The sequence below is a fragment of the Acartia tonsa genome, chromosome 4, assembly GCF_053477335.1.
Source record: "Acartia tonsa isolate MP-2025a chromosome 4, ASM5347733v1, whole genome shotgun sequence".
Classification (NCBI taxonomy): Eukaryota; Metazoa; Arthropoda; class Copepoda; order Calanoida; family Acartiidae; genus Acartia; species Acartia tonsa.
In genome coordinates this window covers 54,781,034-54,798,587 of record NC_137263.1, presented here as the reverse complement: position 1 = coordinate 54,798,587, position 17,554 = coordinate 54,781,034, and the positions used below count along the sequence as shown (strand labels likewise).

General features: G+C 30.3%; 1 protein-coding gene across 1 annotated transcript in view; it reads left to right on the top strand.

The window, feature by feature from the left end:
* Window positions 1-1,237: 1,237 nt before the first annotated feature.
* The window catches only part of LOC145317810 (uncharacterized), a 177,948-nt gene continuing 161,631 nt past the window's right edge, over window positions 1,238-17,554 (top strand). The window contains exon 1 of the mRNA XM_080159078.1: window positions 1,238-2,164. Coding sequence (XP_080015204.1) covers window positions 1,889-2,164 — 276 coding nt within the window. The 5' untranslated portion in view covers window positions 1,238-1,888. The remainder of the gene's footprint in view (window positions 2,165-17,554) is intronic.

Sequence of the window (17,554 nt, the reverse complement as noted above, 5' to 3'; positions counted from 1 at the left end):
TGGGTCCGGGGGGGGGGGGGATATTTCCCTCCTCTTATTTTGATACCGCTCCCTTATTTTTATTTTATTTTACCTTCCTTAACATTGTTCTTTCTCTCCTTCTTTATGTGTACCTCTCTCGGTGTCACATCATTTCTTCAAAATAAATCGCCAAAATCAGAATAGTATCAAAATCAAGGAAGGAAGGCTGCAATATGGGCTGTTTATTACACTAGTCCCAAAGTTTTTTTTTGTATTCGATGGCTAAACAACTTTGGGGATTTTGATTGGTTGATTCATTACGTTGAGTGTCCAAACGTCTCAACCAATTATTTAATCTACAGAAGAGGTATTTTTGTGTATCATCATTCATCTGCAATTGTCTTATCCCTTTAGATTACTGATCCAAATAAAAACTGTTGACATTCTATTTATATGCAGTTGCAAGGGTTTTATCGGCTAAATTGCTTTATTAAAAATAGTTGTGGCTGATAAAGTAATAGCATCCTAAGTTTTAAATTAATTTTGTGATATTTTAAGATCCGGAAAACTGCACAAAAAAGTGTGCAAAAAACGCAAAAAAAAATAAAACTTTTAACACAGCATATTAACCATTGATGACAGCATAATAATAAGTTGCAAACGATTTTTGCTTAGAGCAAAAGATTTAGGAATGCAAGGTCTGATTGGTTTATGCGTTTTAGGGAAGATTTATATGTATGCAGGGTTGGTTTTAGGCTAGGTTATTCGTGTAAAGTATAAAATAAAGATGTGATATACTTATTTTTCAGTTGGTTATTTATATTTTGCCCAAAACAACATCTTTTTTGTATAATTTAATATAAAATTATTTTGCGCTGTTGATATTTAGACAGAAATTATGGCACTTCACCTCTCATCTTTTTTTATCCCTCTCTCTCTCTCTCTCTCTCTCTCTCTCTCTCTCTCTCTCTCTCTCTCTCTCTCTCTCTCTCTCTCTCTCTCTCTCTCTCTCTCTCTCTCTCTCTCTCTCTCGTGGTATATCCCCATGATGAGCCTCAAGAACGGTGTAGAGTATAATATAAGTGAAGAGAGGCCGTGGTGTCTGTGTATCATGGCGGTTTTCACTCCCTCCCAGTACCCATGGCCCCCCCACCCACCCACCCACCACCCTCCCATCTAGTATAGTTGTATTATAAAGAGTATATGATGGGCACGATTGTGTAGTCACTATATCAGCCTCGTAAGGTGCGCTATCGCAGATTAGGCGGGGAAGGTAACCTATATATATAAGTAACTACCTTATAATAATTTACTTAATTACAACAGATATTTTAAGTAATATTATCAATATTAATGCATAATTTATATGATTAAATTAATGTTATTATGGTTGATGTTACATAACAACAAGTGATTATAACTGATTATAACTATAATTGTTAAATAAAAAGACTATAAATGGTACTAAGTTATTACTAGATGTGTGTGTGTGTAAATACTAAATAATATTGGAATAAGTATTGTTGTAGTTCTTCTCACAAATTATTCCTGGTCAAATATTTTCTTCATAATACACAGACATACAAACCATTAATTGTTATGTTCAAGTCAAATTAAGTGATAATTTAAACTATTTAAACATTTGGTTTATGAAAAGTTATGTTAAACAAACATTTTAATTAGTTTATTTTTATTATGATTGAAAGTCTACAGCCAGGGTTGGGAGTTTAGTGCAACTCCTTTCACCCAACCCTCCAACTCCCCTACCCTCCCCCCTCAAAAAAACCGAACAACGACGCTCCTGCACGCCAAGGCGGCTAGGGAACCGCCGTCTCCGGTGGTGGTTTTATTAGATAGCGCCGCCACAGGCAGCAGCACCAACAGAAAGGCGGCGACGGCGGCTAGTCCACGACCGCTTCCATACCATATGTCCCGCGCTGCAACCGCCGTCGCCAGGAAGTCTAATGCTAACGCCGGCGTTGGCGGCGGCATCACCGGCGGCTTTCCCGCCTCACTCAACAGCCTTGTGATCAGAGAAAAGGGTGGCGGAAACGGCAACAACGGTGGAGGAAACGGCGGAGATTCAGGATCTGGGATGGGCAGCACCACCAGCCACAGGCGTGTCCGCCTTGTTGATGGGGTAGGTAGGGGTGGGCGCACGGCGCCAGAACCTCCCCCTTCTTCCAGACAAACAAGCCTTGAGGCAAATAATATATCATTTATTTTAAAAATATTCTAAACTTAAAACAGAATATTCCTTTTTCAACATTGCATGATATTTTACTCTTCAGAAAATCTAGAAGTTAAAAGCTAAACTAAAGAGTAAAAAATTTTATATTTATAATTTTTTTAAAGTAAAAATTTCACAACATTTTAAAATTTTATCTTTTTAGTATTTATAACAGTTAGAGAAAAGTTTGCAATGATTATTGGAAAAAGAAAGTTTGGAGTTGGAATTGAAACAAGGGTCTTAGAAATTATTATTTTATACTAGGATTATTATTTTAGATATATTTTGTAAAAAAAAAAAATTAATAATTAAAGACATAATTAACTAAAGAAATAAATATTGCAACATCTTTAAAAATATAGGGATCTAAAGGGATAAGACAAAGGCCGATAAATAGATGTATATTCCCAATGGTGATGCACCAAATTACCCTTTCTGAAGATTATGATACGTGCTTGAAACTTTTGGACAAACAACTTAATAAACCAACCAATCGAAATTCAATGAAAGTCGCCAAAGTTGTTCAGCTAAATAATAACTAGCTACAGTTGTAGAGCAGCTTTTCTCTTGTATATCTTTAAATCAATTTAAACATTAATTTTTAAAATTTCTCTTAATGTTAATATTACCTAAGCTGTATTTAAAAAAAACAACTTAATTTAAAAACCTCTAAAAAACAACTCTAACATGTATTAAAGCAATAAGACAATTCTTTTATGCCTACCAATGAAAAATCTAACTGTTTATGGTTTTAAAGGTTAGCTTATGATACATTTAACTTGTCATCTAGAATCTAAAATAACAACTGATTTATTATTAAATGGATCTTACACCTTACTATCATATACTCTAACAAGATGAAACTCGTAGCTGGCTAAAGAAAATATACGCTCTCCCATCCACCCTTATTCCCCATACCCTCCCCTCATACTGGATAAACGAACTGACCAATGAATTTTGTCCATGTTAGCAACCTTAATTGATAACAATATTTCCCCTGTCATAACTTCCACATATTTTCTATATCCATTTAAATTAATATTAAAAGATATTTCCATATCTGCAGCAGTTTGTATTAAACACTTTTCCAAAGTCAAAGTGCTCATAATTATAGATCCAGTCAATCTCTCTCTCTCTCTCTCTCTCTCTTTCTCTCTCTCTCTGAGTAAATCAAAACTGAAGCATTAATTAGACTTGCAGGCCTATTATTTATCTAATGCACATTCAAAGTTATGAGGCAGAGGCACAAACCAGCCCTGGCCTAGTTTTCAAATAGAATAAACATTAACTATCTTCCATTTTAAACTTTTCTAACACATTTTGGGATTTCATTGTTCAATTTTAGATGGATAAAAGTTTTGCTATGTATGTGTGTGTGTGTGTGTGTTTGTGTGTGTGATTGTGTGTGTGTGTGAGTGTGTGAGGGTATGTGTAAGTGAATATGTCTTTGTAAATGTTAGGTAATAAAAACTAGTAAATGATAGTTAGAATCAAAACGGTGAGGGTCATTTAGAAAATATACATTTAATATTTAAAACATTATTTTTTTACTGTTTTATAATTAAAACCGTACAAAGCTTTTGTTGGAGAAACGTCAATTTATCCTGTTTAAAATATTCAGCTTGGCATCTGAAAAGTTTTACATTCTTGGAGGCGAAACAAAGGATTTGAATGTGATATGTTAAGGCTTTGTTTGATGATCTTATATGATTAGGATGTTAGCAATGTCGATTTAATATTTTTAGTTTGGGTAATAAACTGATAATAAACAGGGATCTAAAGGGATAAGACAATGGCTGATTGATGTACATACACAATGATGATACACAATATTACCCCTTTTGTAGATTACAATTACTGGTGGAAACGTTTGGGCACTAAACTTAATAAAATTCATTAAAAGTCGCCATTGATGTTAAGCCAACGAATAAGAAAACGTTATAATTTTGGGAACTAGTGTGATAAACAGTCCCCTCCCTCCCCGTATTAAATACCTTTTTATTGTTAATTTGAAATGTTTTGGTTAAAATACCAAATGAGTAGATTTCTTAATTTGAAGTATTAAAATTGCACAAGTTTATTTAAGTTTACTAATCTATAATAAGTATAAAAATTTAAAATATAGGTACTGCTAACTGTGAAAAAATATTTATTTATCACCATGTATTACAGACAGCTTTCCACGGATATTAAAATGTAAAATTATAAGGTAAAAACCATTTTTGTTTTGTTTGAAGGCCCGTACTAACAAAACTGATATTATTTTACATTTTTAATTTAATATTCGCAGAAAATTGTCAATAATACAATGCTATATATGATTTTCATTGTGTCTAAGAACCGGTTCTTATTCAGCGGATATTAATCAGTTTCTAAGCCATACTGGAAAAGTAGTTTCTTCTATTGTTGTTTCTTTTAACCTATAATCTTATATTTTCTTAATTCTGCTATAATATAGTGTGGTTAAGGTGGATGGATTTTGTTGTAGAAAATATAACAAGGATGACAACATCCATAAAAGCAAAGCTCTGTAATGGTAGAACAAACGAACATTAACACCTTGTAGAGTGTCAGAACTGAATAATCAGAATAAAAATGTATAAAATTCGAAACAAAATTGTAAGTAAATTTGTTGAAAAACTGCTTACATGCAGGATAATATTTAAGGACATATTGACATGACTTGATTATAGAGCTGATTTGCTTATAATATCGTAACTTATTGTAATAGGAATCAGTACTCCAAAAATCAGATAAATCGGATGATTATATTACATAAAAATTTTGTAATTAAGTCGTACCTAACTACTACAGGAATGCAAAGTTTGAAATCGATAGGACAATTCTAACATGCCTAAATTAACGAAAAAAGGTATCGTTTCAGACGGACGTACGGACCGACCGACCCTAATTATAGAAAAGCTTCGCTTTTAAAAATGTCTGAAGCAGGAAATTAATGTTTGTGATATACTGAAAATCCATTTGTAGGCAAGATTAATCTAATCATTCAATTTTGGGTCAACATATTGTTCGACAAATAAGAATTTTCAATTTTTTCATTTTTACATTATATAATAGTTACCTATTGCATCGTATAATAGACAGCTTTCCACAGATAATAAAACGAAAAATTATTAGATTGAAACTGGTAGTAGTTTTATTATTTTTATTTCAATATCCGAGGAAAATTATCTGTAATGTAATGCTATTCATAATTTTTCATTGCAGTGGATAGGAATTGGATTCGAAGCAATACTGGAATAGTTATTTCTCGCATCGTATTATAAACGGCTTTCCGCGGATATAGAATGTACAATTATGAGATTAAAACTAGTTTTTTAGGGTCATCTCAAAAATCGCCTATCTCAGAAAACGCCTATCTCAAAAAACGCCCATCTCAGAAAACGCCTATCTCAAAAAACGCCTTTTTCATAAAATGCCTACTACATTTTTAAAAATTATCTTGTAGTGAAACATGTAAGTTTAAGAAGGTATTGTGAATATTGCACAATATGTACATCATAAATCTTCTTATTGAAATATCTCTGAAGTATAATGTCACTCTTGTACATTCTTTTAATCATTTTAAGCAATAATATAATACCTAAAAGTTTGTTTTTTGAAAATTGATCACAATTGAATAACAAAAACTTTTACCTAGTGAATTCATGTTTTAATTTAATCTTTATTTCATACTAGCAGCTTTGCCCCTAGCCTCTAGGGGCTTTTTTTCTGAAGTTTCAGGGGAGAATTTTGAAAATTTTGTTTATATTTTTTTTTTAGATATTTTCTTTATTTTATAGCTCATTATAACTTTTTATATTTATTTATAGTGATTTATATTATTTAAAACCTTCAAATTTTTTCTTTTTTTATTGTTTTTTAAAATTTCTTTGCCATTGCCTTTTTGGGGCTTCACCCCTACAGGAGAAGGAAGGTTTCACAATCTTTTTGAGTTTGATAAAACAAAGTTTAAAAGAAGAAAAAAATTTAAAAGAAGAAAAATGGCGTTATCCTCTTAGAAAATTTTTTTTCAATTTTTTTAAATTTTGAAACAACCCAGTTTACTTTTCAGTTATTACAATAAGATGAACAACTATGAGCATCATTAAAATATACTTCTTATTTATTTTCTTTATTATTTGACCTAATATCTTGAATTAACAGAGTATCAGGTTAAAATGTTGTAAATATGACTAAACCTGTTAAGAGATATTCATAAAGATGTTGTGGAATTTGGGTTGGGTGAAGTACAAAATAGGGTTGTGAAATTTGGGTAGGATGTAAGGAAGGTATAAATAGTTTAGAAAACACAAAATTTTGTTCTAGTTTTTATTATGCTTAAAAGAAATTTTATATTCATGTTATATAATTATTAACATACACAAACAATATAAAAAATATTTATTGAGTATGATATGCTTTAAAATTATCAGAATTATATAGCTGTTCCTCAAAATAAAAAAATGGTTTAGAATAATTATTTTAAGTTATACAGAAATTTAACATTTTGTTAAATTTTACTTTCCATAGATGATATATTTTGGGGGAAAAATTGGGTCAGGTTATTTTAATGTCTTATCCCTATATTCCTCTTTATTTTTATCAGATTAAAAATTATGTACTTTTGAATAGGCTTCAACAATTAAATCCTTTCCTCTAATGAGTTCTCTATCCAATAATTTTCTCCTTTCCCTTATTTTCCATTTATTTAAAGTATCCCCATTCTCTTAATATAGAAGCTACTCTTTAGTTTACCATTTTATCCATCTTTGTACATAGTTTATTGACTGGTTGATTTAGTAACTGTTTATTTGTGTTTTAGATAAGAGATCATGAATGACAAGTATTTTATTATTCTATTGAATACTAATTATGAATTAGGCTTTATTTTTAAAAAAATGTAGTAGGCAGTTTATGAAAAAGGCGTTTTTTGAGATGGGCGTTTTTTGAGATAGGCGTTTTCTGAGATGGGCGTTTTTTGAGATAGGCGTTTTCTGAGATAGGCGTTTTTTGAGTATAGCCGTTTTTTAGCCCCGGGGTGCCGAAGGCACCGGCTAAAAAAACTGGTTTTAATCTTTTAATTGTACATTTTTATATTCGTAGAAAGCTGGATATAATACGATGCTAGACATAGATTTTTCATATGGATGAGAACCGGTTCCTATCCACCGGATTCGAATGAATACGAGAAAAATTATTATATAGCAGCTTTTTATTTTTATTTCTGAAGATTAATCTTACAATCAAAGTATTAAGGTTCATCTATGTGCTTTGCTGTAGAGGGATTCCTTACTTAGAATAAATCTATCTCATCATTTAAAGAGCCCTGCATGGACTAGCAAAAATCAAAATTAATGGAGGGGGGGGGGGATTCTCGGTGGTCAAAAAATAGTCTGAGCGAAAGCACCAGAAGTTGTCATCCTAGTTTAATATCACTTATAATTAATTAGGTTTTTACATAATCAGAATTAATATTATCTATACGAAAATAAACAAGTTTAAGAGGATCTCTTAAATATATTCTAAGATGGATATCATAATCTTTAAAATTAAAATCTTAATAATAATATTTCCTAAGTCCTCAGTTTTGGAACTTATCAAAATTTAGGTTATTGTATGTTTTTGGTTGTCCAATTGTATACATTTTTAAAATTTTGTTAGAGTCAAAATATTGGAATATTGGAAAATATTTTTGAAATATACTATCATACAAAAAAAATTATACAATAAATACTATGTTCATTTTTAGGCAAAGTCCTAAAATTTGGACTTAGCCAAATTTCCAAAACTTTGTACTATTGTATAAAAAAATTAATATAATAAGCATGAAACAAAAAACTGTTTTAAATCCACAAATTATAACCTAATTATTTTTGTTACTTTAGTATACATATTAAAATATTCAGTAAAGTAAAAAATGTTTGGACTCTGCCAAATTTTTGAAATAAATACTATTGTACAAAAAATGAATACAAGATATACAATCAGGAAAATGGTATTAGTACGAAAATAAAAAAAAAGTGTACAACATATACAAAAAAAAATATACTAATTAATAAAAAAAACAGAAAATGTACTATTGTATACAAAATTGATACAACATGTACAAGGGGACTTTGCCAAAAAAAATTTACTGTACAAAATTTCAAAAAAAATTATACAATAGTACTTTTGTATGTTTTGTATAATTTTTACAATACAAAAAAAAAATTCTACCTATACTAAGAGCAACCTGGGTTATTTTGATATTAAATTTATCAAAATCATGATTCTAAAGCCTAGGGGTCCTAAAATTAATCATATATTTATTTTTATCCTATAGAAATAGATTTTTCATTTTTTTTTCCTAATAATGTAAAACTCATTATTAATTAAAAATAGAGTAAATTAAGAATCTAATAAGAACTTTTTTTTGGGTTATAGTCTCTTTCGTGACAACGCTTCTTAAGGGGCGTTTCGTCGTATTTTTACAGTAGCTTTTCTCCTTCTCCTAGCCCCTGCGGTGGACTCTAACCCTGCGGGGCCAATTGCCTAAACCTGCCGGGCAATCACCTAACCTAACCTAAAATAACCAATAAAAAGCTACTGTTAAATCATTTTCCCATTGGTCTCTTTTAAAAAGTAACAGCTAAATTGATATTTTTAGAGTATTTTTTCAATTTGTGCCACTTTAATAAACTTTAATAGAAGTTTAATTTACCTATAATCATCATCGATGAATATCATTATATTAGTTTCTAAAATAATATAGCTAAAGATGAATTTAAAACATTGACTCATTTTTCTTTTTATTTGTAGCGTGGCTACTCTATAATTCACTTTGTCAGACCGTAATTCTATGGGAGAAATGTGATTTTCTCTTCTGCTATTAAAGATAGACAGCTGAAACTTGTAGTGAAGATTCCTATGACATGCGCATCTAATCTATACATTGTTTTGTCCGTCTGGCTGTCGGTTATGCTTTAAAAGATATAAAAATTATTCTTTTAAGGTTTCGTGATTTTTTTTGTATATTCTTTTTATGTCTTTGTTATGAGAACTGAACATTTGCTCTATAACTAACTATGTCTGTTTGTCCATTCGCAGATTTTTTTGTGTTTACTAAGTTATGGATGTTGTCATCCTTGTTTTTATATAAAAGCAAAACATGAAATAAATACATTTCTTGACATTTTTTTCTAAAAAACTTATTGATTACATTCATCATGAAAATTAGGACTTTGCACATTTCAAAGTTTTCTCTTCTTGCGAGAGAAAGTTAAAAGTTTTATTGCACAAAGTTGTGGATCTTGGCTCAGTTGGCTGATAACAGTGTGACAAACGGTCACATTACAACAAGATACAAATAATTACTAATTTTCTTAGGTTAGTTTAGGTGATAAACTTTAGAATCGTATTATAAACATCTTTTCGTGGATATTAAAATGAAAAATATAAGTTTAAACCTTCGGCCCCTCGGGTATTGGTTTTTAAGATTTATATCTTAATATTCGTGGAAAATTGTCTGTTATACGATGCTTTACATAATTTTTGATTATGGCTGAGAACCGGTTCTATTCTACTGAATATTAATCGATTTCCAAGCCATACTAGAAATATTTTTCTCGTATTCATTTGAATCCTTTGGATAGGAACCGGTTCTCATCCATACGAAAAAAACTATGTCTAGCATCGTATTATATCCAGCTTTTTGCGAATATAGAAATGTACAATCATTAAAACCAGTTTTTTTTACATTCTATATCCGCGGAAAGCTGTTTATAATACGATGCGAGAAATAACTATTATTATATTTTTTAAAAGAGCATAAATTTAGCATTAGTTATAAACATTTTCACTTACAAAATAAAACCTTGTTTAGAGACCTAAGTTTATTAACATTTTGATAATTTTCATGTAAACATTAAACAAGGATGACAACATCCATAAAAGCGAAGCACTGAAACGGTAGAACAAACGGACATTAACACATTAACAAATTTAATACTTATTTTACTTCAATTGCTGATGAAATTGCCAGCCAAATTAACCCTTCCCCACTTAATCCGTGCGACTTTATTCCTGATACAGACAGTGTATTTAAGCTAAGAGAAATAAATATTCATGTTCTTTTTAATTTAGTGAAAAAAATGGAAAATAAAAAGAGCTCTGACATGTTTGGATTATCAAATTGTTTATTAAAACAAATTATAAATAGTATTGCCGTACCTCTTGTTCACATTATTAACCAATCTATTAAAACAGGTCAAATTCCTTCACAATTAAAAATTGCTAAAGTTTTGCCAATTTTTAAATATAGTAACAGCTCTAAAATGGATAAATGTAACCCTGGCAATTATCGTCCAATAAGTTTGCTACCTATTTTTTCAAAATTGTTAGAAAAAATTGTATCTGAACAACTCACAAGATATCTTGAATTTAATCAAATTATCTATGAACATCAATATGGATTTCAAGCAAAAAAATCTACACTACATCCTATGATTCACCTTTTGAATTATCTGGGACAAGCAAAAAATGAAAATTTAATTACTATAGGGGTATTCTGTGATCTTGCTAAATGTTTTGATACAATTTCGCATACAATTTTATTAAAAAAAACTTTAAAAAATTGGTATACATGGATTAGAATTAGAATGGTTTAAAAACTATTTAAGTAATAGAAATCAGTTTGTTTATACAAATGGCGAAAAAAGTGATTTATTAGGAATCAGCAAGGGTGTCCCACAGGGAAGTATTTTGGGCCCAATTTTGTTTCTAGTTTATATCAATGATATTAAAAATTGTACTAGCTTAATGACACTACTCTTTGCAGATGACAGTAATTTTTTGATATCAGGAAAAGATTTGAATGAGATAATTGAAATACTCAACATTGAACTTAAAAATATCTGTGATTGGTTTCGTTGCAATGAAATGTCTCTTAATCCAACTAAAACTAAATTTATGATCTTTAATAAAAGGGAGGATTCCATAACTTGGGACCAAATTAAAATTAAATTAGATTTTAATAATGAAAATGAGAATGATACAGATAAAATTAGATATTTGGGTTATATCAACCAACAGAGTGAAATTCCTGCAATTAAATTTTTGGGTGTGTTTATTGATTCTCAACTTAACTTTAAATACCATATTGAATATTTAAGGAAAAAAATATCTAGAAGTTTGTTTTTAATCAATAGAGTTAAGCATATATTATGTGAAAAATCCTTAGTAACACTATTCCACTCTTTTATAAATAGCCATTTATTGTATTGCTTGCCAGCATGGAGCTGTGGCTTAGAATCATCTATTAAGCCTTTAGTAGCTCTACAAAAAAAAGCTATTAGAATTATACACAAATCCGCTTATAACAGCCATACGCCACCTTTGTTTAGGAAAATTAATGTTTTGCCTATTAAGGAGCTATCTATTTATACAGAACTACTATTTTTTTATGATTTTATTCCCTGGAGGCTACCAAATTCTTTTGATGGTGTATGGATTAGAAATAATCTAAGAAATCAGAGACAACTAAGAAATTCTAGTGAGTTTTATATTCCAATAGCCAAATTTAAAAAAATTGAAAGGTTTCCATTATTTTCATTTCAAAGACTATGGAATAATTTTTGTCATGAAAAAGATCTTTTAAATGAGAATATTCCTAAAAAAACATTTGCATTAAATCTTAAAGATGAACTTTTTAAATCTATATGTAATATTGAAGAATGTAATGAATGTGCTTAAAATATATTGATTTGCCTGGATTTATTAAAAACCTTACATTATTAATTACAGAAATGGTTTTAAAATTTAAGAAAAACTAGCCTTAAAATTTGTTGTAACCCTTCTTTCCTTCTCTCTTTCCCCTGTCCATTTAATTTTACCTACATTTATTTTGACATTATTATTTCTTAGTTTTCTTATTATTTTAATGCCAACCTAAAAAAGGCAATGCAAACATCTCGGATACGCATATTCCTACTTTTAGGGAAGCCTAATCAGTGCCACACATAACATCTAGTGTTAGTCATGCAATTTAAATTTATAAATATTATGAAAAATTGTAAAGTACACCTGGTACTAAGCAGTAGCTTGGTGTACTATTGTATGTACTGCTTCGTAAGACGGGGCGTAATCTGTCACTGAATAAATGTTTTTTATGTTATGTTTTATGTAAAGTGTCTGAACTGAATAATCAGAATATAAAAGTATAAGAGTCGAAGCAAAATTGTAAGTAAATTGGTTGAAAAACTGCTTAATATGGGATAATGTTTATGGACATACTAACATTTTTAGGACTGGATTATAGAGTTGCTTCGCTTATAATATTGTTCTTTGTTGTCCCAGGAATCAATATACTAAAAATCAGATCAAAGGGATAATTAGATCACATAAAAATTTGTTGTTAAAAAAGTAGAAAAATCAACATGTTTAAAATGGACATACGGACATTCTGGTAATGATTATAGAGCTGCTACGCTTTCTAAATCGTACCCAACTACTACAGGAATCATCATGCTAAGTTTGAAATCGATAGAACAATTCTTACATGCCTAAATTAATGAATAAAAGCTATCTATCTCGTACGTACGGACGGAGGACCAACCATAATTATAAAAAAGCTTTGCTTTTAAAAAGTCTTATACACTACTTTTTGCTGACTTTTGTAATTTTGTGTAATAATATAGACCACTAGATTAAAATTACAAGTTTTGTTTTAGAAAATTTTGAAAAAGTCATTTCAATAGATATAATCGAGTAACATTTACCGCTGTTAATAAGGGGAAAATATCTATATTTTAGCTTAATTTTTCAACTTTTGTTGGAAAATATGAATATTTATTTTTGTTATATAAAGTTGTAACATCTACAGCAGTTTTACTAGAGCCTGAACTGAATTTGCAGACATTGGGCCGTTACACGAGTCCCCAAAGTTTTTAAACAACATTTTCTTATTCGTTGGCTTAACAACTTTCAGGAATTTTTAAAATTTTGATAGGTTGGTTCTTAAAGTTGGGTGTCTAAACGTTTCAACCACTAATTGTAATCTACAGAAGGGGTGATATGGTGTATCTCATTGGGGATGTAAGTAACTTTATCGACCATTGTCTTATCCCTTTAGATCCCTGACAAACTCAACATCCCCTGCTTAAAGTTTTGTATATTTTCCTTCATATGTATTAATGAATGAACTAATAGGTATATAAAATGGTTACTAGTAAATGTAGGGTAAATAATAAAGACCTGCAATTAATCACGTTTATACAAAACGTACAAATATTCGCTATTAAAAATTCTAAACATAATAAACAATTAATAAGGATTGTATGGCAATAGCCAATAAAATTGACACAATAGCTTTGTCTTAAATATTGTAGTAAAATCTTATCCTATATTATAAAGTTATAAGATTTTTTTCTTTGAAGCTTAAGATCTCTGAAATTATTGTACTCATCAGTGAAGCTTTCTAAATGTCTTGGGTTGGTTTTAAACTATTTTTCTGATTTTCCCCGCCCACCCCTAGAGGTTAAAGGCGAAGCAACTATTTTAGATATGCAGTAATAATTTAGGTATGTTCTATATTTAAGAAATATTAATCAGTAATATTTATTGGAATATATGTAGTAATTAGTTGATTATTTGATATAAACCCAGATAATTACTCTATCAATCCCAAATCAACACCTCAAATACACACACACACACACACATACATGCAATCATAAAACACTCACATATAGAAATATTCATATAAATTCTTAAAGATTAAACATAAAAAATAACATAATAATATCTTTTTATGTTTTCATCGGTATTTTAAGTTTTTTTTCTGAAATAACAAAGAAATTTTGAGTTTCTAACCTATATTAATTTAGGTCTTTTTAAAAAGTAAATAGCCCACTTACTAAAAGATGAAATTATATTTTTGCATTATTTAAACCTTTTCTCCAATTTTTGGGTATGCCTATGTTTTAATGACGTAAAACAGATTTAACTGGCTAAACATTTGTTATGATGGCACTTGATGATGTTAATTCCCTGGCGCTATGATTAGATTACTATGACAGGCAGCACCACTGGATGTATTGGAGATAGTCCAATATATAACACACTCTCACACTCTCTCACAGAAAAACAATAACAGGCTCAACAACAATACAGTCGGGGCATTAAATTTATTTTAGTGTAATAAAGTGAAATAAATTTTCGGGTATAGTCCCTTTCGTGACAACGCCTCTTTAGGGGCGTTTCGTCGTATTTTCACAACAGCTTTTCCCCTATTTCTAGCCCCGGCAGGGGCTCTTACTCTGCGGGGCTAATTGCCTAACCCACCGGGGCTATCACCTAACCCAACTTAACCTAACCTGACCTAAAATAACCCAATAAGCTACTGTGAAAATACGACGAAACGCCCCTTAAGAGGCGTTGCCACGAAAGGGACTATACTCAATTTTTTTTATAATACGATACATGATTTGTCATTACTACTTAAAGCCGATTCTAATCCAGTGAATTTGAACTGGTTTCGAAGCCATACTGGAAAAATTATCATCAATTGCTAAATGCTATGATAAAGTCTAAGTGACTTCAAATATCATAAGTTTAAAACCAGTTTTGTTAGCCCCGAGGAAAGCTTTTGATATCCGCGGAAAACTGTCTAACATTAGATTTATTTAAGTATTTTAATTCAAATTATTTTTTAAATAGACTATAAATAAAATTGTAAATTATCTGCTTAATATGACTTAATGAATCTAAATCTCTCACTAATAATACATATACATATAAAAATATATAAATATCCACTGATTTAGATCTGATAAACAGATTATAGTATCAGGCATCCATAAATATATTTGTATATTGGTATTTTTATTATAATTTGTCTGCAGGGAGGCAAGGAGTCTTTTTTTATTGTTGTTTAAATTGATGTAGAACATACGTAAATAAGAATTGTTGTCAATTTATCTTGCTAACATGGAAATCGTTTATTGATTATAATTTGTCTGCAGGGAGGCAAGGAGTCTTTTTTTATTGTTGTTTAAATTGATGTAGAACATACGTAAATAAGAATTGTTGTCAATTTATCTTGCTAACATGGAAATCGTTTATTGGTCAGTTCGTTCATCCAGTAGGAGGGTAAACGGGTTGTAAGGGGAGAATCGTTTTTTAGCCCGCTGCAAGTTTCACTTTATTAGAGAACATAAAAATCTGGTGTAACATCCTTGTAATGAAATATTCATTTTTGTAGAAATAATAATCAATTTAAACCATCTAAAAAGGTATAGATAATCTTACATATACATATATTAAATTTAACTCCTTAAAAATATATTTCTGAATGTAAAAGTATTCTAATGGAACCAAATCTTTTCTGCTCAATCTCTCTTGTAAACAAAAAGCCCCCTTCCCCCCTCCCCTCCTCTAAAACCTCTCTCATCCACCTTTATTTTATTTACCTCCATATTTCTAGAAGAAAATAAGAATATTTTCATTTTGCAAAAAGGTAAGGCTGACATATTCTAACACTTTGGTTTCAAGGTTATTACAATCTATTTTTATCAAAATGTTTTGTTTTGTTAAAAAATATTTTATTGCTTAAGAAATTTAACGTTTATCTATTTTTAAATTTGCTCTCTAATGAAATAGTAGACCCATGTCTTTTCAATTAAAACAGATGAAAACAATTTTATCATTAGAACAAGCGGCTATGCCCACTATAAGCCACTGGGGGCACTTAAGGTGTGCGAGGGAGAAGAATCAACCCCTCCCCCTTTTATCAATTTGAGTCTTAAAAAGGAAAAAAGGGGTCATCTTTTATTCGGAAGGAGAAGATATCCTCCAAAAAAATAGGTAAAACCTTCCCTGTAAATGAGAACCATATAGGTTCAGCGTTTAGCGAGAGCTTTCGCTACAGGAAAAAAAGCTTATTATTATGGTGAAAAATATAAATTCAAGGTTTTGATTAGTAATAAACTGATAATAAACCTGTATCTAAAGGAATAAGACAATGGCCGATAAATTGATGTACATCCCCAATGATGATACACAAAATTACTTCTTCTGTAGATTATAATTAGTGGTTGAAATGTTTGAAAACCTAATGAAACAACCCATCCAAATTCAATAAGTCCCCAAAGTTGATAATCCAACGAATAAGAAAACGTTAATATAAAACTTTGGGGACTAGTGTAATAAACTGCCAAATATCCATTCCCCTCCAGTATAGAAAGTCATCTTCAGTTGAAATTGACAGAAAATAAATTTTGAAATTCGTGTGTCACTAATTATATCTATTATCTTGAATGTAGAATTGGTTCCTAATGCATGCCATGCATGCACAATTGAACTGTCCAATATTTTTCTAAAGGGATAAGACAATGGCCTTTTAATTTATGTATATCCCCTATGATAAAACACAAAATAATGATAATACATGTTTTGACACTAAACCTAATGAACCAATCAATCAAAATTCAAAAAAAGTCTCTAGAGTTGAGCTAACGAATAAGAAAACGTTAACTTTGGGGACTAGTGTAATAAACAGCTCATTGTTCCCTTCCCTGAATATTTTGACTTCATATTTTTTAGATAAAATAGAAAAGTGCAAAGAACGATGTTAACGTAAAAGGTCCAAATCATACAGCTCTAAAGTAACTCCTTACAACTTAAAATTAAACAAGGATGACAAAATCCATAAGTAGTGATGCAGAAGAACAGGCCAAGTAAGTTGTTTACTAGATATTATTGTAATATAACTGTAATCTATATTAAATAGCAGCCGATGAAATAACATCCATAGCAGTATGAACGGACTGACGTACGGACAGACAGGAAGAGTAAATGTAGAGAAGCTTCGCTACTGTAAAGTAAATATAATGAACAGACCTAATGCACACGCATGAGAAGTATCCTTCTATATTTTTTCAGGTAATTTCAGGGGGTGTAATTCCCCCCCCCCCCCCATTCATATTTCACCCCCCGGAGTAAAAATTTAAAAAGGTTATTTTAATGAAAATTTAATCTGAAATGAGATGCATGAATAATGCATTATTCAACAAGGATCCAAAGGAATAAGACAATGGACGATAACTTGATGTAAATCCATAATGATGATACACAAAATTACCCATTCTCTAATGTTTAACACGTCTGGAAAAACTTATAAAACTTTGGGAACTAGTATAATGAAGAGCCCAATGTCCCCTTCCTCCCTGATTATTCAGATAAAAGAAACAGATCATCTTTTCAAAGGGAAACTCTTCATTATTTTCATTATAAAACAAAGGTGATAACATCCAACAGTTGCCAAGCTTTATGTGCAATACACTATTTTTCAGCATGGCTGAGAACCAGTTCTAATCTAGCGGATAT